Here is a 26,097-nt window from a genome sequence, read left to right as displayed (position 1 = left end):
GCATCTTAAATGATGCTATCGTACCCGCCTCTACCACCTCCGCTGGTAAAGCGTTCCAGGCACCCACCACCCTCTCTGTAAAAAACTTTCCACGCACATCTCCCTTAAACTTTCACCCTCTCACCTTGAAATCGTGACCACTTGTAACTGACACCCCCACTCTTGGGAAAAGCTTGTTGCTATCCACCCTGTCCATATCTCTCATAATTTTGTAGACCTCAATCAGGTCTCCCCTCAACCTCCGTCTTTCCAATGAAAACAATCCTAATCTACTCAACCTTTCTTCATAGCTAGCACCCTCCATACCAGGCAACATCCTGGTGAACCTCCTCTGCATCCTCTCTAAATCATCCACATCCTTCTGGTAATGTGGCGACCAGAACTGCACGCAGTATTCCAAATGTGGCTGAACCAAAGTCCTATACAACTGTAACATGACCTGCCAACTCTTGTACTCAATACCCCGTCCGATGAAGGCAAGCATGCTGTATGCCTTCATGACCACTCTATCGACCTGCGTTGCCACCTTCAGGGTACAATGGACCTGAACTCCCAGATCTCTCTGTACATCAATTTTCCACAGGACTCTTCCATTAACCATATAGTCTGCTCTTGAGTTAGATCTTCCAAAATGCATCACCTCGCATTTGCCTGGATTGAACTCCATCTGCCATTTCTCTGCCCAACTCTCCAATCTATCTATATTTTGTTGTATTCTCTGACAGTCCTCCTCGCTATCTGCAACTCCACCAATCTTAGTATCATCTGCAAACTTGCTAATCAGACCACCTATACCTTCCTCCAGGTCATTTATGTATATCACAAACAACAGTGGTCCGAGCACGGATCCCTGTGGAACACCACTAGTCACCTTTCTCAATTTTGAGACACTCCCTTCCACCACTATTCTCTGTCTCCTGTTGCCCAGCCAGTTCTTTATCCATCTAGCTAGTACACCCTGAACCCCATACGACTTCACTTTTTCCATCAACCTGCCATGGGAAACTTTATCAAATGCATTACTGAAGTCCATGTCATCTACAGCCGTTCCCTCATCAATTAACTTTGTCACTTCCTCAAAGAATTCTATTAGGTTTGTAAGACATGACCTTCCCTGCACAAAACCATGCTGCTTATCATTGATAAGTCTATTTTCTTCCAAATGTGAATAGATCCTATCCCTCAGTATCTTCTCCAACAGTTTGCCTACCACTGACGTCAAGCTCACAGGTCTATAATTCCCTGGATTATCTCTGCGACCCTTCTTAAACAAAGGGACAAAATTAGCAATTCTCCAGTCCTCCGGGACCTCACCCGTGCTCAAGGATGCTGCAAAGATATCTGTTAAGGCCCCAGCTATTTCGTCCCTCGCTTCCCTCAGTAACCTGGGATAGATCCCATCCGGTCCTGGGTACTTGTCCACCTTAATGACTTTTAGAATACCCAAAACCTCCCCCTTCCTTATGCCGACATGACCTAGAGTATTTAAACATCCATCCCTAGCCTCAACATCCATCATGTCCCTCTCCTTTGTGAATACCGATGCAAAGTACTCATTAAGAAGCTCACTCATTTCCTCTGACTCCACGCATAAATTCCCTCTTTTGTCTTTGAGTGGGCCAATCCTTTCTCTAGTTACCCTCTTGCTCCTTGTATACGAATAAAAGGCTTTGGGATTTTCCTTAACCCTGTTAGCCAAAGATATTTCAAGACCCCTTTTAGCCCTCTTTATTGCGCGTTTGAGATTTGTCCTACTTTCCCGATATTCCTCCAAAGCTTCATCAGTTTTGAGTTGCCTCGATCCTATGTATGCTTCCTTTTTCATCTTAGCTAGTCTCACAATTTCACCTGTCATCCATGGTTCCCTAATCTTGCCATTTCTATCTCTCATTTTCACAGGAACATGTATGTCCTGCACTCTAATCAACCTTTCCTTAAAAGACTCCCACATTTCAAATGTGGATTTACCCTTAAACAGCTGCTCCCAATCCACATTCCCGAGCTCCTGCCGAATTTTGTTATAGTTGGCCTTTCCCCAATTTAGCACTCTTCCTTTAAGACCACTCTCGTCTTTGTCCATGAGTATTCTAAAACTTATGGAATTGTGATCGCTATTCCCAAAGTAATCACCGACTGAAACACCAACCACCTGGCTGGGATCATTCCCCAATACCAGGTCCAGTATGGCCCCTTCCCGAGTTGGACTATTTACATACTGCTCTAAAAAAACTCTCCTGGATGCTCCTTACAAACTCTGCTCCATCTACGCCTCCAACACTACACGAATCCCATTCAATGTTGGGGAAGTTAAAATCTCCCATCACAACCACCCTATTGCTCCTACATTTTTCTATAATCTGTCTGCATATTTGTACCTCTACTTCATGCTCGCTTTTGGGAGGCCTATAGTAAAGTCCCAACAATGTTACTGCACCCTTCCTATTTCTTAGCTCTACCTATATTGCCTCAGTGCTCAAATCCTCCATCATGCCATCCTTAATCACAGCTGAGATATCATCTCTGACGAGTAATGCAACTCCTCCCCCCCTTCTACCTCCCTCTCTATCCCTCCTGAAGCATCTATACCCTGGGATATTCAGTTGCCAGTCTTGCCCATCCCTCAACCAAGTCTCAGTAATACCAATAACATCATATTCCCAGGTACTAATCCAAGCCCTAGGTTCATCTGCCTTACCTGCTACACTTCTCGCATTAAAACAAATGCACCTCAGACCACCTGTCCCTTTGCGATCATCATCTCTTCCCTGTCTACTCTTCCCCTTAGTCACATTGAGTTTATTATCCAGTACCTTACTGGCTTTTGTTGCTGCTTCTTTACTGACCTCTAACTTCCTAATCTGGTTCCCATCCCCCTGCCACATTAGTTTAAAACCTCCCCAACAATGTTAGCAAAAGCACCCCCTAGGACATTGGTTCCAGTCCTGCCCAGGTGTAAATCATCCGATTTGTAATAGTCCCACCACCCCCAGAACCGGTTCCAATGTCCCAAAAGTCTGAACCCCTCCCTCCTGCACCATCTCTCAAGCCACGTATTCATTCTGACTGTTCCTGAGTTTCTACTCTGACTGTTTCGTGGCACTGGTAGCAATCCTGAGATTACTACCTATGAGGTCCGACTTTGTAACTTATCTCCTAACTCCCTAATAGCCTAATCCTGCTTTCCCCTCATATCCTCTGCTCCCCTTCACCCTAAGTGCTATATCTAACTGCTTACTGAAAACATATAATATTGTGGCCTCACCGAGTTCCTGTAGTAATGAATTCCACAGGCCGTTCTCTGGGTGAAGTAATTTCTCCTAATCTCTGTCCTAAATGGTCTCCCCCGTATCCTCAGGCTGTGACCCTTGGTTCTGGACACACCCACCATCGGGAACACCCTTCCTGCGTCTACGCTGTCTAAAGGGAGTGACGGTGGGAGTGGGGGCTCGGAGAGGGAGTGATGGTGAGAGGGAGTGATGGTGAGAGGGAGTGATGGTGAGAGGGAGTGATGGTGAGAGGGAGTGATGGTGAGAGGGAGTGATGGTGAGAGGGAGTGATGGTGAGAGGGGGCCAGGGAGAGGGAATGATGGTGAGAGGGAGTGATGGTGAGAGGTAGTGATGGTGAGAGGGAGTGATGGTGAGAGGGAGTGATGGTGAGAGGGAGTGATGGTGAGAGGGAGTGATGGTGAGAGGGAGTGATGGTGAGAGGGAGTGATGGTGAGAGGGAGCGATGGTGAGAGGGAATGATGGTGAGAGGGAGCGATGGTGAGAGGGAGCGGTGGGGAGAGGGAGCGGTGGTGAGAGGGAGCGATGGTGAGAGGGAGCGATGGTGAGAGGGAGCGATGGTGAGAGGAGCGGTGGTGGTGAGGGGAGCGGTGGTGAGGAGGGAGCGGTGGTGAGAGGGAGCGGTGGTGAGAGGGAGCGTGGTGAGAGCGATGGTGAGAGGGAGCGGTGGTGAGAGGGAGTTGGTGGTGAGAGGGAGCGATGGTGAGAGGGAACGATGGTGAGAGGGAGCGGTGGTGAGAGGGAGCGGTGGTGAGAGGGAGCGATGGTGAGAGGGAATGATGGTGAGAGGGAGCGGTGGTGAGAGGGAGCGGTGGTGAGAGGGAGCGGTGGTGAGAGGGAGCGGTGGTGAGAGGGAGCGGTGGTGAGAGGGAGCGATGGTGAGAGGGAGCGGTGGTGAGAGGGAGCGATGGTGAGAGGGAATGATGGTGAGAGGGAGCGGTGGTGAGAGGGAGCGATGGTGAGAGGGAGAGATGGTGAGAGGGAGCGATGGTGAGAGGGAGCGATGGTGAGAGGGAGAGATGGTGAGAGGGAGCGATGGTGAGAGGGAGCGATGGTGAGAGGGAGAGATAGTGAGAGGGAGCGATGGTGAGAGGGAGCGATGGTGAGAGGGAGCGGTGGTGAGAGGGAGCGGTGGTGAGAGGGAGCGATGGTGAGAGGGAGAGATGGTGAGAGGGAGCGATGGTGAGAGGGAGCGATGGTGAGAGGGAGCGATGGTGAGAGGGAGCGATGGTGAGAGGGAGCGGTGGTGAGAGGGAGCGATGGTGAGAGGGAGCGGTGGTGAGAGGGAGCGATGGTGAGAGGGAGCGGTGGTGAGAGGGAGCGGTGGTGAGAGGGAGCGGTGGTGAGAGGGAGAGATGGTGAGAGGGAGAGATGGTGAGAGGGAGCGGTGGTGAGAGGGAGCGGTGGTGAGAGGGAGCGATGGTGAGAGGGAGCGGTGGTGAGAGGGAGCGATGGTGAGAGGGAGTGATGGTGAGAGGGAGTGATGGTGAGAGGGAGCGGTGGTGAGAGGGAGCGGTGGTGAGAGGGAGAGATGGTGAGAGGGAGAGATGGTGAGAGGGAGCGGTGGTGAGAGGGAGCGGTGGTGAGAGGGAGCGATGGTGAGAGGGAGCGGTGGTGAGAGGGAGCGATGGTGAGAGGGAGAGATGGTGAGAGGGAGCGGTGGTGAGAGGGAGTGATTGTGAAAGGGGGCCAGGGAGAGGGAGTGATTGTGAAAGGGGGCCAGGGAGAGGGAGTGATGGTGAGAGGGAGCGATGGTGAGAGGGAGTGATGGTGAGAGGGAGAGATGGTGAGAGGGAGTGATGGTGAAAGGGGGCCAGGCAGAGGGAGTGATGGTGAGAGGCAGCAGTGGTAAGAGAGAGTGAAGGTTTCGGGGATGGGCCAAGAGGGGGATTAAGGAAATGAAGGATTTGTTCCTTAGGGGGAAATTTGCGATCTGAGACGAGGAGGGAGAGAAGTTTGGGACAGCGGGGGGGGGGGGGGGGGGGGGGGGAGAGAGGGGGGGGGTTGGGTTGGGGCAGGGGGAAGGGTTTGGGTTGGGGAAAGGGTTTGGGTTGGGGCGGAGGGATGGGTTTGGTTTGGGGCGGGGGGTGGGGTATGGGTTGGGGGATGTATTTGGGTTGGGGCGGGGGGATGTGATTGGGTTGGGGCAGGGGGAAGGGTCTGGGTTGGAGCGGGGGAAGGGTTTGGGTTTGGGAAATGGTTTGGGTTGGGGCGGAGGGATGGGTTTGGTTTGGGGCGGGGGGTGGGGTATGGGTTGGGGGATGTATTTGGGTTGGGGCGGGGGGATGTGTTTGGGTTTGGGGATGGGTTTGAGTTGGGGCGGGGGGATGTGTTTGGGTTGGGGCAGGGGGAAGGGTCTGGGTTGGAGCAGGGGGAAGGGTTTGGTTTGGGTTGGGGATGGGTTTGAGTTGCGAGAAGGGTTTGGGTGTGGGGATGGGTTTGGGTTGGGGGATGGGTTTGGGTTGGGTTGGGGGATGGGTTTGGGCGGGGGATGGGTTTGGGTTGGGGGATGGGTTTGGGTTGGGGGATGGGTTTGGGTTGGGGCGGGGGATGGGTTTGGGTTGGGGATGGGTTTGGGTTGGGGGATGGGTTTGGGTTGGGGGATGGGTTTGGGTTGGGGGATGGGTTTGGGTTGGGGGATGGGTTTGGGTTGGGGCGGGGGATGGGTTTGGGTTGGGGGATGGGTTTGGGTTGGGGGATGGGTTTGGGTTGGGGCGGGGGGATGGGTTTGGGTTGGGGGATGGGTTTGGGTTGGGGCGGGGGGATGGGTTGGGTTGGGGGATGGGTTTGGGTTGGGGCGGGGGGATGGGTTTGGGTTGGGGCGGGGGGTGGGTTTGGGTTGGGGATGGGTTTGGGTTGGGGCGGGGGAATGGGTTTGGGTTGGGGATGGGTTTGGGTTGGGGATGGGTTTGGGTTGGGGCGGGGATGGGTTTGGGTTGGGGCGGGGGGGATGGGTTTGGGTTGGGGGATGGGTTTGGGTTGGGGGGAGGGTTTGGGTTGGGGCGGGGGATGGGTTTGGGTTGGGGCGGGGGGTGGGTTTTGGTTGGGGGATGGGTTTGGGTTGGGGCGGGGGGATGGGTTTGGGTTGGGGGATGGGTTTGGGTGGGGGGATGGGTTTGGGTGGGGGGGGGGGTGGGTTGGGGTGGGGGGGGGGTGGGTTTGGGTTGGGGCGGGGGGATGGGTTTGGGTTGGGGCGGGGGATGGGTTTGGGTTGGGGGGGGGGGATGGGTTTGGGTTGGGGGGAGGCGTTGGTGGGGGGGGGGGGATGGGTTTTGGTGGGGGGGGGGATGGTTGGGTTGGGGGGGGATGGGTTTGGGTTGGGGATGGGTTGGGTTGGGGGATGGGTTTGTGTTGGGGCGGGGGGATGGGTTTGGGTTGGGACGGGGAATGGGTTTGGGCTGGGGGATGGGTTTGGGTTGGGGGGGGGGATGGGTTTGGGTTGGGGGATGGGTTTGGGTTGGGGGATGGGTTTGGGTTGGGGGATGGGTTTGGGTTGGGGCGGGGGGATGGGTTTGGTTGGGTGATGGGTTTGGGTTGGGGGGGGGATGGGTTTGGGTTGGGACGGGGGGATGGGGTTGGGGGGGGGGGGATGGGTTTGGGTTGGGGCGGGGGGGATGGGTTGGGTTGGGGGATGGGTTTGGGTGGGGGGGGGGGGGGTTTGGGTGGGGAGGGGTTGGGTTGGGGCGAGGGGTTGGTTGGGGCGAGGGGGTGGGGGGGGATGGGTTTGGGTTGGGGGATGGGTGTGTGGGGGGGGGATGGGTTTGGGTTGGGGAGGGGGATGGGTTTGGGTTGGGGAGCGAGGGGGTGGGTTGGGTTGGGGGATGGGTTTGGGTGGGGCGGGGGGATGGGTTTGGGTTGGGGCGGGGGGATGGGTGGTTGGGTTGGGGAGGGGGGGGTGATGGGTTGGGTGGGGCGGGGGGGGTTGGGTTGGGGCGGGGGGGGGGATGGGTTGGGTTGGGGCGGGGGGATGGGTTGGGTTGGGGGGGGGGGGGTGGGTTGGGTTGGGGGGGGGGATGGGTTGTGTTGGGGATGGGTTGGGTTGGGCGGGGGGATGGGTTTGGGTTGGGAAGGGGTGAGGGTTGGGTTGGGGGGGGGGTGGGTTTGGGTTGGGGGGGGGGATGGGTTGGGTTGGGAGGGGGGAGGGGGATGGGTTTGGGTGGGGCGGGGTGGGTTTGGGTTGGGGCGGGGGGTGGGTTGGGTTGGGGGATGGGTTGGTTGGGGGGGCGGGGGGATGGGTATGGGTTGGGGCGGGGGGTGGGTTTGGGATGGGGGGGGGGATGGGTTGGGTTGGGGCGGGGGGATGGGTTGGGTTGGGAGGGGGGGGGGTGGGTTGGGTGGGGGGGGGGATGGGTTTGTGGGGATGGGTTTGGGGGGGGGCGGGGGATGGGTTTGGGTTGGGGGGGGGGGATGGGTTTGGGTTGGGACGGGGGGTGGGGTATGGGTTGGGGGATGGGTTTGGGTTGGGTTGGGGGATGGGTTTGGGTTGGGTTGGGGGATGGGTTTGGGTTGGGGCGGGGGGATGGGTTGGGTTGGGGCGGGGGATGGGTTTGGGTTGGGGGGGGGGGTGGGTTGGGTGTGGGGCGGGGGATGGGTTTGGGTTGGGGAGGGGGGGGGGATGGGTTTGGGTTGGGGGGGGGGATGGGTTTGGGTTGGGGAGGTTTGGGTTGGGACGGGGGATGGGTTTGGGTTGGGGCGGGGGGATGGGTTGGGTTGGGGCGGGGGATGGGTTTGGGTGGGGCGGGGGGGGGGATGGGTTTGGGTTGGGGCGGGGGGATGGGTTTGGGTTGGGGCGGGGGGGATGGGTTTGGGTTGGGGGGGGGGTGGGTTTGGGTGGGGTGGGGGGAGGGTTTGGGTTGGGGGGGGGGGTGGGTTGGGTTGGGGCGGGGGGATGGGTTTGGGTTGGGGGATGGGTTTGCGTTGGGGGGGGTTGGGTTGGGGGATGGGTTTGGGTTGGGGGATGGGTTGGGTTGGGACGGGGGGATGGGTTGGGGTTGGGGGATGGGTTGGTTGGGGGATGGGTTTGGGTTGGGGGATGGGTTTGGGTTGGGGCGGGGGGATGGGTTTGGGTTGGGGCGGGGGATGGGTTTGGTTGGGTGGGGGATGGGTTGGGGCGGGGGGGGTTTGGTGTTGGGGGATGGGTTTGGGTTGGGGGATGGTTTGGGTTGGGGCGGGGGGATGGGTTTGGGTTGGGGGATGGGTTGGGTTGGGGGATGGGTTTGGGTTGGGGGATGGGTTTGGGTTGGGGGATGGGTTGGGTTGGGGGATGGGTTTGGGTTGGGGCGGGGGGATGGGTTTGGGTTGGGGGATGGGTGGGTTGGGGGATGGGTTTGGGTTGGGGCGGGGGGATGGGTTTGGGTTGGGGGATGGGTTGGGTTGGGGCGGGGGGATGGGTTTGGGTTGGGGGATGGGTTTGGGTTGGGGGGGGGGATGGGTTTGGGTTGGGGCGGGGGGTGGGTTTGGGTTGGGGATGGGTTTGGGTTGGGGCGGGGAATGGGTTTGGGTTGGGATGGGTGGGTTGGTTGGGGATGGGTTTGGGTTGGGGCGGGGATGGGTTTGGGTTGGGGCGGGGGGGATGGGTTTGGGTTGGGGGATGGGTTTGGGTTGGGGGATGGGTTTGGGTTGGGGCGGGGGGGATGGGTTTGGGTTGGGGAGGGGGGTGGGTTTGGTTGGGGGGAGGGTTTGGGTTGGGGGGGGGGGGATGGGTTTGGGTTGGGGGATGCGTTTGGGTTGGGGGATGGGTTTGGGTTGGGGCGGGGGGTGGGTTTGGGTTGGGGCGGGGGGTGGGTTTGGGTTGGGGCGGGGGGATGGGTTTGGGTTGGGGCGGGGGATGGGTTTGGGTTGGGGGGGGGGATGGGTTTGGGTTGGGGATGCGTTGGGTTGGGGGGGGGATGGGTTGGGTTGGGGCTGGGGGATGGGTTTGGGTTGGGGCGGGGGATGGGTTTGGGTTGGGGATGGGTTTGGGTTGGGGGATGGGTTTGTGTTGGGGGGGGGGATGGGTTGGGTTGGGACGGGGAATGGGTTTGGGCTGGGGATGGGTTTGGGGTTGGGGGGGGGGATGGGTTTGGGTTGGGGGATGGGTTTGGGTTGGGGGATGGGTTTGGGTTGGGGGATGGGTTTGGGTTGGGGGGGGGGGGGGATGGGTTTGGGTTGGGTGATGGGTTTGGGTTGGGGCGGGGGGATGGGTTTGGGTGGGACGGGGGGATGGGGTTGGGGCGGGGGGATGGGTTTGGGTTGGGGCGGGGGGATGGGTTTGGGTTGGGGGATGGGTTTGGGTTGGGGGGGGGGGATGGGTTTGGGTGGGCGAGGGGTTTGGGTTGGGGCGAGGGGTTTGCGTTGGGGGGGGGATGGGTTTGGGTTGGGGGATGGGTTTGTGTTGGGGTGGGGGGATGGGTTTGGGTTGGGGCGGGGGATGGGTTTGGGTTGGGGCGAGGGGGTGGGTTGGGTTGGGGGATGGGTTTGGGTTGGGGGGGGGATGGGTTTGGGTTGGGGAGGGGGGATGGGTTTGGGTTGGGGCGGGGTGATGGGTTTGGGTTGGGGCGGGGGGTGGGTTTGGGTTGGGGCGGGGGGATGGGTTGGGTTGGGGCGGGGGGATGGGTTTGGGTTGGGGCGGGGGGGGGTGGGTTTGGGTTGGGGCGGGGGGATGGGTTTGTGTGGGATGGGTTTGGGTTGGGGGGGGGGATGGGTTTGGGTTGGGACGGGGTGATGGGTTTGGGTTGGGGCGGGGGGGGGTTTGGGTTGGGGCGGGGGGATGGGTTTGGGTTGGGGCGGGGGGATGGGTTTGGGTTGGGGGGGGGGTGGGTTTGGGTTGGGGGGGGGGTGGGTTTGGGTTGGGGGAGGGTTGGGTTGGGGCGGGGGGATGGGTATGGGTTGGGGCGGGGGGTGGGTTTGGGATGGGGCGGGGGGATGGGTTTGGGTTGGGGCGGGGGGGAGGGTTTGGGTTGGGGCGGGGGGTGGGTTTGGGTTGGGGCGGGGGGATGGGTTTGTGTTGGGGATGGGTTTGGGTTGGGGCGGGGGGATGGGTTTGGGTTGGGGCGGGGGGATGGGTTTGGGTTGGGACGGGGGGTGGGGTATGGGTTGGGGGATGGGTTGGGTTGGGTTGGGGGATGGGTTGGGTTGGGTTGGGGGATGGGTTTGGGTTGGGGCGGGGGGATGGGTTTGGGTTGGGGCGGGGGATGGGTTTGGGTTGGGGGGGGGGATGGGTTTGGGTTGGGGGGGGGATGGGTTGGGTTGGGGCGGGGGGATGGGTTTGGGTTGGGGCGGGGGATGGGTTTGGGTTGGGGATGGGTTTGGGTTGGGGGGGGGATGGGTTTGGGTTGGGGGGGGGGATGGGTTTGGGTTGGGGCGGGGGGATGGGTTTGGGTTGGGGCGGGGGGATGGGTTTGGGTTGGGGCGGGGGATGGGTTTGGGTTGGGGCGGGGGGGATGGGTTTGGGTTGGGGCGGGGGGTGGGTTTGGGTTGGGGTGGGGGGATGGGTTTGGGTTGGGGGGGGGGGTGGGTTTGGGTTGGGGCGGGGGGATGGGTTTGGGTGGGGGATGGGTTTGCGTTGGGGGATGGGTTTGGGTTGGGGGATGGGTTTGGGTTGGGGGATGGGTTTGGGTTGGGACGGGGGGATGGGTTTGGGTTGGGGGATGGGTTGGGTTGGGGGATGGGTTTGGGTTGGGGGATGGGTTGGGTTGGGGCGGGGGATGGGTTTGGGTTGGGGCGGGGGGATGGGTTTGGGTTGGGGCGGGGGGATGGGTTTGGGTTGGGGCGGGGGATGGGTTTGGGTTGAGACGGGGGATGGGTTTGGGTTGGGGCGGGGGGTGGGTTTGGGTTGGGGCGGGGGATGGGTTTGGGGTTGGGGGGGATGGGGTTGGGTTGGGGCGGGGGGATGGGTTTGGGTTGGGGGGGGGGGGGGGATGGGTTGGGGGGGGCGGGGGATGGGTTTGGTGGGCGGGGGGTGGGTTTGGGTTGGGGCGGGGGGTGGGTTTGGGTTGGGGGGGGGGATGGGTTTGGGTTGGGGCGGGGGATGGGTTTGGGTTGGGGCGGGGGGATGGGTTTGGGTTGGGGCGGGGGGGTGGGTTTGGGTTGGGGGATGGGTTTGGGTTGGGGGATGGGTTTGGTTGGGGGATGGGTTTGGGTTGGGGGATGGTTTGGGTTGGGGGATGGGTTTGGGTTGGGACGGGGGGATGGGTTTGGGTTGGGGGGATGGGTTTGGGTTGGGGCGGGGGGATGGGTTTGGGTTGGGGCGGGGGGATGGGTTTGGGTTGGGGCGGGGGATGGGTTTGGGTTGGGGGGGGGGGATGGGTTTGGGTTGGGGGGTGGGTTTGGGTTGGGGCGGGGGGGGGTTTGGGTTGGGGGGGGGGGGGGGTGGGTTTGGGTTGGGGCGGGGGGGATGGGTTTGGGTTGGGGGATGGGTTTGCGTTGGGGGATGGGTTTGCGTTGGGGGATGGGTTTGGGTTGGGGGATGGGTTTGGGTTGGGGGATGGGTTTGGGTTGGGACGGGGGGATGGGTTTGGGTTGGGGGATGGGTTTGGGTTGGGGGATGGGTTTGGGTTGGGGGATGGGTTTGGGTTGGGGCGGGGGGATGGGTTTGGGTTGGGGGATGGGTTTGGGTTGGGGGATGGGTTGGGGCGGGGGGATGGGTTTGGGTTGGGGGATGGGTTTGGGTTGGGGCGGGGGGATGGGTTTAGGTTGGGGCGGGGGGATGGGTTTGGGTTGGGGGATGGGTTTGGGTTGGGGGATGGGTTTGGGTTGGGGGATGGGTAGGGGCGGGGGGAAGGGTTTGGGTTGGGGGAAGGGTTTGTGTTTGGGTTCCCCTCCCATCCCCTCCCCCATTACCCGTTGGGAGAGGGGCGTGTGCAGCGGGACCTGGGTGTCCTTGTGCACCATTCGCTGAAGGTAAGCATGCAGGTACAGCAGGCGGTAAGAAGGCTAATGGTATGTTGGCCTTCATTGTGAGAGGTTTTGAGTATAGAAGCAGGGATGAGTTGCTGCAATTGTACAGGGCCTTGGTGAGGCCACACCTGGAGTATTGTGGGCAGTTTTGGTCTCCTTCTCTGAGGAAGGATGTTCTTGCTCTCGAGGGAGTGCAGCGAAGGTTTACCAGACTGATTCCAGGGATGGCGGGACTGTCATATGAGGAGAGATTGACTAGGTTGGGATTGTTCTCGCTGGAGTTCAGAAGAATATGGGGGGATCTCATAGAGATTTATAAAATTCTAATGGGACTAGACAGGATAGATGCAGGGAAGATGTTACCAATGACGGGTGTGTCCAGAACCAGGGGTCACAGTCTGAGGATTCAGGGTAAACCATTTCGGACAGAGATAAGGAGACATTTCTTCACCCAAAGAGTGGGCAGCCTGTGGAATTCATCACCACAGGAAGTAGTTGATGCTAAACATTGAATATATTCAAGAGACAGCTGGAGATAGCACTTGGGGAGAATGGGATCAAAGGCTATGGGGAGAAAGCAGGATTAGGCTATTGAGTTGGATAATCGGCAGTGATCGTGATGAATGCCTGGCAGATTGACCCGGCAGGTTGAGCCGGCAGATTGACCCGGCAGACTGACCCGGCAGATTGAGCCGGCAGATTGAGCCGGCAGATTGACCCGGCAGACTGACCCGGCAGATTGAGCCGGCAGATTGACCCGGCAGACTGACCCGGCAGGTTGAGCCGGCAGATTGACCCGGCAGACTGACCCGGCAGATTGACCCGGCAGATTGAGCCGGCAGGTTGAGCCGGCAGATTGAGCCGGCAGATTGACCCGGCAGATTGAGCCGGCAGACTGACCCGGCAGGTTGACCCGGCAGGTTGACCCGGCAGATTGAGCCGGCAGATTGAGCCGGCAGATTGACCCGGCAGATTGAGCCGGCAGGTTGAGCCGGCAGATTGAGCCGGCAGGTTGAGCCGGCAGATTGACCCGGCAGATTGAGCCGGCAGATTGACCCGGCAGATTGAGCCGGCAGATTGAGCCGGCAGATTGAGCCGGCAGCCGGCAGGTTGACCCGGCAGATTGAGCCGGCAGACTGACCCGGCAGGTTGAGCCGGCAGACTGACCCGGCAGACTGACCCGGCAGATTGAGCCGGCAGATTGAGCCGGCAGACTGACCCGGCAGATTGAGCCGGCAGGTTGAGCCGGCAGGTTGACCCGGCAGGTTGACCCGGCAGATTGAGCCGGCAGATTGAGCCGGCAGATTGAGCCGGCAGACTGACCCGGCAGGTTGACCCGGCAGATTGAGCCGGCAGATTGAGCCGGCAGACTGACCCGGCAGATTGACCCGGCAGATTGAGCCGGCAGACTGACCCGGCAGACTGACCCGGCAGACTGACCCGGCAGATTGAGCCGGCAGATTGAGCCGGCAGATTGACCCGGCAGATTGACCCGGCAGATTGAGCCGGCAGATTGACCCGGCAGGTTGACCCGGCAGACTGACCCGGCAGATTGAGCCGGCAGATTGAGCCGGCAGATTGACCCGGCAGATTGACCCGGCAGATTGAGCCGGCAGGTTGACCCGACAGGTTGAGCCAGCAGGTTGACCCGGCAGATTGAGCCGGCAGACTGACCCGGCAGATTGAGTCGGCAGACTGACCCGGCAGGTTGACCCGACAGGTTGAGCCGGCAGATTGAGCCGGCAGATTGACCCGGCAGACTGACCCGGCAGGTTGAGCCGGCAGACTGACCCGGCAGGTTGAGCCGGCAGATTGAGCCGGCAGATTGAGCCGGCAGATTGAGCCGGCAGGTTGACCCGGCAGATTGACCCGGCAGATTGAGCCGGCAGGTTGAGCCGGCAGATTGAGCCGGCAGACTGACCCGGCAGATTGAGCCGGCAGATTGAGCCGGCAGACTGACCCGGCAGATTGACCCGGCAGACTGACCCGGCAGATTGAGCCGGCAGATTGAGCCGGCAGATTGAGCCGGCAGGTTGAGCCGGCAGATTGACCCGGCAGATTGACCCGGCAGATTGAGCCGGCAGGTTGACCCGGCAGACTGACCCGGCAGGTTGACCCGGCAGGTTGACCCGGCAGATTGACCCAGCAGACTGACCCGGCAGACTGACCCGGCAGATTGAGCCGGCAGATTGAGCCGGCAGATTGAGCCGGCAGATTGACCCGGCAGATTGAGCCGGCAGGTTGAGCCGGCAGATTGAGCCGGCAGGTTGAGCCGGCAGATTGACCCGGCAGATTGAGCCGGCAGATTGACCCGGCAGATTGAGCCGGCAGATTGAGCCGGCAGATTGAGCCGGCAGCCGGCAGGTTGACCCGGCAGATTGAGCCGGCAGACTGACACGGCAGATTGACCCGGCAGACTGACCCGGCAGGTTGAGCCGGCAGATTGAGCCGGCAGACTGACCCGGCAGACTGACCCGGCAGACTGACCCGGCAGATTGAGCCGGCAGATTGAGCCGGCAGATTGAGCCGGCAGATTGACCCGGCAGATTGAGCCGGCAGACTGACCCGGCAGGTTGACCCGGCAGATTGAGCCGGCAGATTGAGCCGGCAGACTGAGCCGGCAGATTGAGCCGGCAGGTTGAGCCGGCAGACTGAGCCGGCAGATTGACCCGGCAGATTGACCCGGCAGATTGAGCCGGCAGGTTGACCCGGCAGATTGAGCCGGCAGACTGACCCGGCAGATTGACCCGGCAGATTGAGCCGGCAGGTTGACCCGGCAGATTGACCCGGCAGATTGACCCGGCAGATTGAGCCGGCAGACTGACCCGGCAGATTGAGCCGGCAGATTGAGCCGGCAGACTGACCCGGCAGATTGACCCGGCAGACTGACCCGGCAGATTGAGCCGGCAGATTGAGCCGGCAGATTGACCCGACAGATTGAGCCGGCAGATTGAGCCGGCAGATTGACCCGGCAGATTGAGCCGGCAGATTGAGCCGGCAGACTGACCGGGCAGGTTGACCCGGCAGGTTGACCCGGCAGATTGACCCAGCAGACTGACCCGGCAGGTTGACCCGGCAGGTTGACCCGGCAGATTGAGCCGGCAGATTGAGCCGGCAGATTGAGCCGGCAGATTGAGCCGGCAGATTGACCCGGCAGATTGAGCCGGCAGGTTGACCCGGCAGATTGAGCCGGCAGATTGAGCCGGCAGATTGACCCGGCAGGTTGAGCCGGCAGATTGAGCCGGCAGGTTGAGCCGGCAGATTGAGCCGGCAGACTGACCCGGCAGATTGAGCCGGCAGGTTGAGCCGGCAGGTTGAGCCGGCAGATTGAGCCGGCAGATTGACCCGGCAGACTGACCCGGCAGATTGAGCCGGCAGATTGAGCCGGCAGATTGAGCCGGCAGGTTGACCCGACAGGTTGAGCCAGCAGGTTGACCCGGCAGACTGACCCGGCAGATTGAGCCGGCAGATTGACCCGGCAGACTGACCCGGCAGATTGAGCCGGCAGACTGACCCGGCAGGTTGACCCGGCAGATTGACCCGGCAGGTTGAGCCGGCAGATTGAGCCGGCAGATTGAGCCGGCAGATTGACCCGGCAGATTGAGCCGGCAGACTGACCCGGCAGATTGAGCCGGCAGACTGACCCGGCAGGTTGACCCGGCAGATTGACCCGGCAGGCTGACCCGGCAGGTTGACCCGGCAGACTGACCCGGCAGGTTGAGCCGGCAGGTTGAGCCGGCAGATTGAGCCGGCAGATTGACCCGGCAGATGACCCGGCAGGTTGACCCGGCAGGTTGACCCGGCAGGTTGACCCGGCAGACTGACCCGGCAGGTTGAGCCGGCAGGTTGAGCCGGCAGATTGAGCCGGCAGATTGAGCCGGCAGATTGAGCCGGCAGGTTGAGCCGGCAGGTTGACCCGGCAGGTTGACCCGGCAGATTGACCCAGCAGACTGACCCGGCAGGTTGACCCGGCAGGTTGACCCGGCAGATTGAGCCGGCAGATTGAGCCGGCAGATTGAGCCGGCAGATTGAGCCGGCAGATTGACCCGGCAGATTGACCCAGCAGATTGAGCCGGCAGATTGAGCCGGCAGACTGACCCGGCAGACTGACCCGGCAGATTGACCCGGCAGATTGAGCCGGCAGGTTGAGCCGGCAGATTGACCCGGCAGATTGAGACGGCAGATTGACCCGACAGGTTGAGCCGGCAGGTTGAGCCGGCAGATTGAGCCGGCAGATTGACCCGGCAGATTGAGCCGGCAGATTGAGCCGGCAGATTGACCCGGCAGATTGAGCCGGCAGATTGACCCGGCAGATTGAGCCGGCAGATTGAGCCGGCAGATTGAGCCGGCAGATTGACCCGGCAGATTGAGCCGGCAGATTGACCCGGCAGGTTGAGCCGGCAGGTTGAGCCGGCAGATTGAGCCGGCAGACTGACCCGGCAGATTGAGCCGGCAGATTGAGCCGGCAGATTGACCCGGCAGATTGAGCCGGCAGATTGACCCGGCAGATTGACCCGGCAGATTGAGCCGGCAGATTGACCCGGCAGATTGACCCGGCAGATTGACCCGGCAGATTGAGCGGCAGATTGAGCCGGCAGACTGACCCGGCAGATTGACCCGGCAGGTTGAGCCGGCAGGTTGAGCCGGCAGATTGAGCCGGCAGATTGAGCCGGCAGATTGAGCCGGCAGATTGACCCGGCAGATTGACCCGGCAGATTGACCCGGCAGATTGAGCCGGCAGATTGAGCCGGCAGGTTGAGCCGGCAGATTGAGCCGGCAGATTGACCCGGCAGATTGAGCCGGCAGACTGACCCGGCAGACTGACCCGGCAGGTTGACCCGGCAGATTGACCCGGCAGACTGACCCGGCAGGTTGAGCCGGCAGGTTGACCCGGCAGGTTGAGCCGGCAGATTGAGCCGGCAGGTTGACCCGGCAGATTGAGCCGGCAGATTGAGCCGGCAGATTGACCCGGCAGATTGAGCCGGCAGATTGACCCGGCAGATTGAGCCGGCAGGTTGAGCCGGCAGATTGACCCGGCAGATTGACCCGGCAGACTGACCCGGCAGATTGAGCCGGCAGATTGACCCGGCAGATTGACCCGGCAGATTGAGCCGGCAGATTGAGCCGGCAGATTGAGCCGGCAGATTGACCCGGCAGATTGAGCCGGCAGATTGAGCCGGCAGATTGAGCCGGCAGACTGACCCGGCAGATTGAGCCGGCAGATTGAGCCGGCAGACTGACCCGGCAGATTGACCCGGCAGATTGAGCCGGCAGACTGACCCGGCAGGTTGAGCCGGCAGATTGAGCCGGCAGACTGACCCGGCAGATTGACCCGGCAGATTGACCCGGCAGATTGAGCCGGCAGGTTGAGCCGGCAGATTGAGCCGGCAGATTGACCCGGCAGACTGACCCGGCAGATTGAGCCGGCAGATTGACCCGGCAGATTGAGCCGGCAGACTGACCCGGCAGGTTGACCCGGCAGATTGACCCGGCAGGTTGAGCCAGCAGATTGAGCCGGCAGATTGAGCCGGCAGATTGAGCCGGCAGGTTGACCCGGCAGATTGACCCGGCAGACTGACCCGGCAGATTGAGCCGGCAGATTGAGCGGCAGATTGAGCCGGCAGATTGAGCGGCAGATTGAGCCGGCAGATTGAGCCGGCAGGTTGACCCGGCAGGTTGACCCGGCAGATTGAGCCGGCAGATTGAGCCGGCAGATTGAGCCGGCAGATTGAGCCGGCAGGTTGAGCCGGCAGATTGAGCCGGCAGATTGACCCGGCAGATTGAGCCGGCAGATTGAGCCGGCAGATTGAGCCGGCAGGTTGACCCGACAGGTTGAGCCAGCAGGTTGACCCGGCAGATTGAGCCGGCAGACTGACCCGGCAGATTGAGCCGGCAGACTGACCCGGCAGGTTGACCCGACAGGTTGAGCCGGCAGACTGACCCGGCAGATTGAGCCGGCAGACTGACCCGGCAGGTTGACCCGGCAGATTGACCCGGCAGGTTGAGCCGGCAGATTGAGCCGGCAGATTGAGCCGGCAGATTGACCCGGCAGATTGAGCCGGCAGACTGACCCGGCAGATTGAGCCGGCAGACTGACCCGGCAGGTTGACCCGGCAGATTGACCCGGCAGGTTGAGCCGGCAGGTTGAGCCGGCAGATTGAGCCGGCAGATTGAGCCGGCAGACTGACCCGGCAGATTGAGCCGGCAGATTGAGCCGGCAGATTGACCCGGCAGATTGAGCCGGCAGACTGACCCGGCAGATTGACCCGGCAGGTTGACCCGGCAGGTTGACCCGGCAGGTTGAGCCGGCAGACTGACCCGGCAGGTTGACCCGGCAGATTGAGCCGGCAGATTGAGCCGGCAGATTGACCCGGCAGGTTGAGCCGGCAGATTGAGCCGGCAGATTGACCCGGCAGACTGACCCGGCAGATTGAGCCGGCAGATTGAGCCGGCAGATTGAGCCGGCAGGTTGACCCGACAGGTTGAGCCAGCAGGTTGACCCGGCAGACTGACCCGGCAGATTGAGCCGGCAGATTGACCCGGCAGACTGACCCGGCAGATTGAGCCGGCAGACTGACCCGGCAGGTTGACCCGGCAGATTGACCCGGCAGGTTGAGCCGGCAGATTGAGCCGGCAGATTGAGCCGGCAGATTGACCCGGCAGATTGAGCCGGCAGACTGACCCGGCAGATTGAGCCGGCAGACTGACCCGGCAGGTTGACCCGGCAGATTGACCCGGCAGGCTGACCCGGCAGGTTGACCCGGCAGACTGACCCGGCAGGTTGAGCCGGCAGGTTGAGCCGGCAGATTGAGCCGGCAGATTGACCCGGCAGATTGACCCGGCAGGTTGACCCGGCAGGTTGACCCGGCAGGTTGACCCGGCAGACTGACCCGGCAGGTTGAGCCGGCAGGTTGAGCCGGCAGATTGAGCCGGCAGATTGAGCCGGCAGATTGAGCCGGCAGGTTGAGCCGGCAGGTTGACCCGGCAGGTTGACCCGGCAGATTGACCCAGCAGACTGACCCGGCAGGTTGACCCGGCAGGTTGACCCGGCAGATTGAGCCGGCAGATTGAGCCGGCAGATTGAGCCGGCAGATTGAGCCGGCAGATTGAGCCGGCAGATTGACCCAGCAGATTGAGCCGGCAGATTGAGCCGGCAGACTGACCCGGCAGACTGACCCGGCAGATTGACCCGGCAGATTGAGCCGGCAGGTTGAGCCGGCAGATTGACCCGGCAGATTGAGACGGCAGATTGACCCGACAGGTTGAGCCGGCAGGTTGAGCCGGCAGATTGAGCCGGCAGATTGACCCGGCAGATTGAGCCGGCAGATTGAGCCGGCAGATTGAGCCGGCAGATTGAGCCGGCAGATTGACCCGGCAGATTGAGCCGGCAGATTGAGCCGGCAGATTGAGCCGGCAGATTGACCCGGCAGATTGAGCCGGCAGATTGACCCGACAGGTTGAGCCGGCAGGTTGAGCCGGCAGATTGAGCCGGCAGATTGACCCGGCAGATTGAGCCGGCAGATTGAGCCGGCAGATTGACCCGGCAGATTGAGCCGGCAGATTGACCCGGCAGATTGACCCGGCAGATTGAGCCGGCAGATTGACCCGGCAGATTGACCCGGCAGATTGACCCGGCAGATTGAGCGGCAGATTGAGCCGGCAGACTGACCCGGCAGATTGACCCGGCAGGTTGAGCCGGCAGGTTGAGCCGGCAGATTGAGCCGGCAGATTGAGCCGGCAGATTGAGCCGGCAGATTGACCCGGCAGATTGACCCGGCAGATTGACCCGGCAGATTGAGCCGGCAGATTGAGCCGGTCGGTTGAGCCGGCAGATTGAGCCGGCAGATTGACCCGGCAGATTGAGCCGGCAGACTGACCCGGCAGACTGACCCGGCAGGTTGACCCGGCAGATTGACCCGGCAGACTGACCCGGCAGGTTGAGCCGGCAGGTTGACCCGGCAGGTTGAGCCGGCAGATTGAGCCGGCAGGTTGACCCGGCAGGTTGAGCCGGCAGATTGAGCCGGCAGATTGACCCGGCAGATTGAGCCGGCAGATTGACCCGGCAGATTGAGCCGGCAGGTTGAGCCGGCAGATTGACCCGGCAGATTGACCCGGCAGACTGACCCGGCAGATTGAGCCGGCAGGTTGACCCGGCAGATTGACCCGGCAGATTGAGCCGGCAGATTGAGCCGGCAGATTGAGCCGGCAGATTGACCCGGCAGATTGAGCCGGCAGATTGAGCCGGCAGATTGAGCCGGCAGACTGACCCGGCAGATTGTGCCGGCAGATTGAGCCGGCAGACTGACCCGGCAGATTGACCCGGCAGACTGAGCCGGCAGACTGACCCGGCAGGTTGAGCCGGCAGATTGAGCCGGCAGACTGACCCGGCAGATTGACCCGGCAGACTGACCCGGCAGATTGAGCCGGCAGGTTGAGCCGGCAGATTGAGCCGGCAGATTGACCCGGCAGACTGACCCGGCAGATTGAGCCGGCAGATTGACCCGGCAGATTGAGCCGGCAGACTGACCCGGCAGGTTGACCCGGCAGATTGACCCGGCAGGTTGAGCCAGCAGATTGAGCCGGCAGATTGAGCCGGCAGATTGAGCCGGCAGGTTGACCCGGCAGATTGACCCGGCAGACTGACCCGGCAGATTGAGCCGGCAGATTGAGCGGCAGATTGAGCCGGCAGATTGAGCGGCAGATTGAGCCGGCAGATTGAGCCGGCAGGTTGACCCGGCAGATTGACCCGGCAGATTGAGCCGGCAGATTGAGCCGGCAGATTGAGCCGGCAGATTGAGCCGGCAGGTTGACCCGGCAGATTGAGCCGGCAGATTGACCCGGCAGATTGAGCCGGCAGATTGAGCCGGCAGATTGAGCCGGCAGGTTGACCCGACAGGTTGAGCCGGCAGGTTGACCCGGCAGATTGAGCCGGCAGACTGACCCGGCAGATTGAGCCGGCAGACTGACCCGGCAGGTTGACCCGACAGGTTGAGCCGGCAGACTGACCCGGCAGATTGAGCCGGCAGACTGACCCGGCAGGTTGACCCGGCAGATTGACCCGGCAGGTTGAGCCGGCAGATTGAGCCGGCAGATTGAGCCGGCAGATTGACCCGGCAGATTGAGCCGGCAGACTGACCCGGCAGATTGAGCCGGCAGACTGACCCGGCAGGTTGAGCCGGCAGATTGACCCGGCAGGTTGAGCCGGCAGGTTGAGCCGGCAGATTGAGCCGGCAGATTGAGCCGGCAGACTGACCCGGCAGATTGAGCCGGCAGATTGAGCCGGCAGATTGACCCGGCAGATTGAGCCGGCAGACTGACCCGGCAGATTGACCCGGCAGGTTGACCCGGCAGGTTGACCCGGCAGGTTGAGCCGGCAGACTGACCCGGCAGGTTGACCCGGCAGATTGAGCCGGCAGATTGAGCCGGCAGATTGACCCGGCAGATTGAGCCGGCAGGTTGACCCGGCAGATTGACCCGGCAGATTGACCCGGCAGATTGAGCCGGCAGACTGACCCGGCAGATTGACCCGGCAGATTGAGCCGGCAGACTGACCCGGCAGATTGACCCGGCAGGACTGACCCGGCAGATTGAGCCGGCAGGTTGAGCCGGCAGATTGAGCCGGCAGATTGACCCGGCAGACTGACCCGGCAGGTTGCCCCGGCAGACTGACCCGGCAGATTGACCCGGCAGACTGACCCGGCAGATTGACCCGGCAGACTGACCCGGCAGATTGAGCCGGCAGATTGAGCCGGCAGGTTGACCCGGCAGATTGAGCCGGCAGATTGAGCCGGCAGATTGAGCCGGCAGATTGAGCCGGCAGGTTGAGCCGGCAGATTGACCCGGCAGATTGAGCCGGCAGATTGACCCGGCAGATTGAGCCGGCAGATTGACCCGGCAGATTGAGCCGGCAGATTGACCCGGCAGATTGAGCCGGCAGATTGACCCGGCAGACTGACCCGGCAGATTGAGCCGGCAGACTGACCCGGCAGATTGACCCGGCAGACTGACCCGGCAGGTTGAGCCGGCAGATTGAGCCGGCAGATTGAGCGGCAGATTGAGCCGGCAGATTGAGCCGGCAGATTGAGCCGGCAGATTGAGCCGGCAGGTTGAGCCGGCAGATTGAGCCGGCAGATTGACCCGGCAGATTGAGCCGGCAGATTGAGCCGGCAGATTGAGCCGGCAGGTTGACCCGACAGGTTGAGCCAGCAGGTTGACCCGGCAGATTGAGCCGGCAGACTGACCCGGCAGATTGAGCCGGCAGACTGACCCGGCAGGTTGACCCGACAGGTTGAGCCGGCAGATTGACCCGGCAGACTGACCCGGCAGATTGAGCCGGCAGACTGACCCGGCAGACTGACCCGGCAGATTGAGCCGGCAGACTGACCCGGCAGGTTGACCCGGCAGATTGACCCGGCAGGTTGAGCCGGCAGATTGAGCCGGCAGATTGAGCCGGCAGATTGACCCGGCAGATTGAGCCGGCAGACTGACCCGGCAGATTGAGCCGGCAGGTTGACCCGGCAGATTGACCCGGCAGGTTGAGCCGGCAGGTTGAGCCGGCAGATTGAGCCGACAGATTGAGCCGGCAGACTGACCCGGCAGATTGAGCCGGCAGATTGAGCCGGCAGATTGACCCGGCAGATTGAGCCGGCAGACTGACCCGGCAGATTGACCCGGCAGATTGACCCGGCAGATTGAGCCGGCAGATTGAGCCGGCAGATTGAGCCGGCAGATTGAGCCGGCAGACTGACCCGGCAGATTGACCCGGCAGACTGACCCGGCAGATTGAGCCGGGAGGTTGAGCCGGCAGATTGAGCCGGCAGATTGACCCGGCAGATTGAGCCGGCAGATTGAGCCGGCAGATTGACCCGGCAGATTGAGCCGGCAGATTGACCCGGCAGATTGAGCCGGCAGATTGACCCGGCAGACTGACCCGGCAGATTGAGCCGGCAGACTGACCCGGCAGATTGACCCGGCAGACTGACCCGGCAGGTTGAGCCGGCAGATTGAGCCGGCAGATTGAGCCGGCAGATTGAGCCGGCAGACTGACCCGGCAGACTGACCCGGCAGGTTGACCCGGCAGATTGAGCCGGCAGATTGAGCCGGCAGATTGAGCCGGCAGGTTGACCCGGCAGATTGACCCGGCAGACTGACCCGGCAGATTGAGCCGGCAGGTTGAGCCGGCAGATTGACCCGGCAGGTTGAGCCGGCAGATTGAGCCGGCAGATTGAGCCGGCAGATTGACCCGGCAGATTGAGCCGGCAGATTGACCCGGCAGACTGACCCGGCACATTGAGCCGGCAGACTGACCCGGCAGATTGACCCGGCAGACTGACCCGGCAGGTTGAGCCGGCAGATTGAGCCGGCAGATTGAGCCGGCAGATTGAGCCGGCAGATTGAGCCGGCAGACTGACCCGGCAGATTGAGCCGGCAGATTGACCCGGCAGATTGACCCGGCAGATTGACCCGGCAGATTGAGCCGGCAGATTGAGCCGGCAGACTGACCCGGCAGATTGAGCCGGCAGATTGACCCGGCAGATTGAGCCGGCAGATTGACCCGGCAGATTGAGCCGGCAGATTGACCCGGCAGATTGAGCCGGCAGGCTGACCCGGCAGATTGAGCCGGCAGACTGACCCGGCAGATTGAGCCGGCAGGTTGACCCGGCAGATTGAGCCGGCAGATTGAGCCGGCAGATTGAGCCGGCAGATTGAGCCGGCAGATTGAGCCGGCAGACTGACCCGGCAGATTGAGCCGGCAGATTGAGCCGGCAGGTTGAGCCGGCAGACTGACCCGGCAGATTGAGCCGGCAGATTGAGCCGGCAGATTGAGCCGGCAGGTTGAGCCGGCAGACTGACCCGGCAGATTGAGCCGGCAGATTGAGCCGGCAGATTGAGCCGGCAGGTTGAGCCGGCAGGTTGAGCCGGCAGATTGACCCGGCAGATTGACCCGGCAGATTGACCCGGCAGATTGAGCCGGCAGATTGAGCCGGCAGGTTGACCCGGCAGATTGAGCCGGCAGATTGACCCGGCAGGTTGAGCCGGCAGATTGAGCCGGCAGATTGAGCCGGCAGGTTGAGCCGGCAGATTGAGCCGGCAGATTGAGCCGGCAGGTTGACCCGGCAGGTTGACCCGGCAGACTGACCCGGCAGGTTGACCCGGCAGGTTGACCCGGCAGACTGACCCGGCAGGTTGAGCAGGCAGATTGACCCGGCAGATTGACCCGGCAGACTGACCCGGCAGACTGACCCGGCAGGTTGAGCCGGCAGGTTGAGCCGGCAGGTTGACCCGGCAGATTGACCCGGCAGATTGAGCCGGCAGATTGACCCGGCAGACTGACCCGGCAGACTGACCCGGCAGGTTGAGCCGGCAGGTTGAGCCGGCAGGTTGACCCGGCAGGTTGCGTTCTGTTACTGGTGTGTTGGTGCATCAACAGATTTGGGGCATTACAGAAAACGATGTGATGTTCACCCAAAGGCCTTGAGGATCGAACAAAGAGAACAAAGAGTCTCTGACTATCCACTCTGTCTATGCCCCTCATAATTTTGTAGACCTCTATCAGGTCGCCCCTCAACCTCCGTCGTTCCAGTGAGAACAAACCGAGTTTATTCAACCTCTCCTCATAGCTAATGCCCTCCATACCAGGCAACATCCTGGTGAATCTCTTCTGCACCCTCTCTAAAGCCTCCACATCCTTCTGATAGTGTGGCGACCAGAATTGAACGCTATACTCCAAGTGTGGCCTAACTAAGGTTCTATACAGCTGCAACATGACTTGTCAATTCTTATACTCAATGCCCCGGCCAATGAAGGCAAGCATGCCGTCTGCCTTCTTGGCTACCTTCTCCACCTGTGTTGCCCCTTTCAGTGACCTCTAGACATGTCAATACTCTTGAGGGTTCTACCATTCACTGTATATTCACAATTTATCTGAAAACTCACTCATGTCACAGAAGTGTTGCCAGAAAGCCTCCATCCACTGGTACATCTGCTCCACAGACTCTGCCACCAGGGTATGTGTCACCTCCTCACCCGCACAGAGGTTTGTTATTGTCAGGCTGTTACTCCTCCTCCTCGTATCCTTCTCCATCGCTCTGATTCGCGTTTCCTGTAAAACAAGGAAATAAAATGCTGCAAATTCAGATCTACAACCAGCAAATACTCGAAATGTCGAGCAGATCAGGCAACAGCTTTGGAGAGAAAGACCATAAGACCTAGGAGCAGAACTAGGCCACTCGGCCCATCGAGTCTGCTCCGCCATTCAATCATGGCTGATATTTTTCTCATCTCCATTCTCCTGCCTTCTCCCCATAATCCCTGATCCCCTTATTAATCAAGAACCTATCTGTCTCTGTCTTAAAGACACTCAGTGATTTGCCCCCACAGCCTTCTGCGGCAAAGAGTTCCACAGATTCACCCACCCTCTGGCTGAGGAAATTCCTCCTCATCTCTGTTTTAAAGGATCGTCCCTTTAGTCTGAGATTGTGTCCTCTGCTTCTAGTTTTTCCGACAAGTGGAAACATCCTCTCCACGTCCACTCTATCCAGGCCTCTCAAGTAGAGTTAACGTTTTAGCTCAATAAGTTTTCATTCAAACTTTGTCAGGTGTTCATTCGATTGGCCAGGTAAAAACTGATATGGATGTGAAAAGCCCTCAATGTGAGGAAGAGGCTCCGAGTATGGCACGGGAAAATGGTTTAATCAGTCAGAATGGGGTAAGCAATAGGGCACAGGTCTCTGGCACAGAGTCTGTCCCTGTTGCTCAGAAGGGAAGGGAGAAGAGGAACAGAGCACTTGTCATTGGGGACTCCATAGTTAGAGGAACAGACAGGAGGTTCTGTGGGAACGAAAGAGACTCACGGTTGGTGTGTTGCCTCCCAGGTGCCAGGGTTTGTGATGTCTCTGATCGTGTTTTTGGGATCCTTAAGGGGGAGGGGGAGCA

General features: G+C 61.2%; 1 protein-coding gene across 1 annotated transcript in view; it reads right to left on the bottom strand.

Moving 5' to 3' along the window:
- Positions 1-25,260, bottom strand: part of LOC119963784 (rhotekin-2-like) — a 144,555-nt gene extending 119,295 nt beyond the window's left edge. Inside the window, exon 1 of the mRNA XM_038793068.1 lies at positions 25,099-25,260. Coding sequence (XP_038648996.1) covers positions 25,099-25,246 — 148 coding nt within the window. The 5' untranslated portion in view covers positions 25,247-25,260. The remainder of the gene's footprint in view (positions 1-25,098) is intronic.
- Between the last annotated feature and the right edge of the window lie 837 nt (positions 25,261-26,097).

The sequence above is a fragment of the Scyliorhinus canicula genome, chromosome 3 (genome assembly GCF_902713615.1).
Source record: "Scyliorhinus canicula chromosome 3, sScyCan1.1, whole genome shotgun sequence".
NCBI classification, from domain to species: Eukaryota; Metazoa; Chordata; class Chondrichthyes; order Carcharhiniformes; family Scyliorhinidae; genus Scyliorhinus; species Scyliorhinus canicula.
The sequence above is the reverse complement of the archived record's forward strand: the minus strand, read 5'-3'. Positions and strand labels throughout refer to the sequence as shown.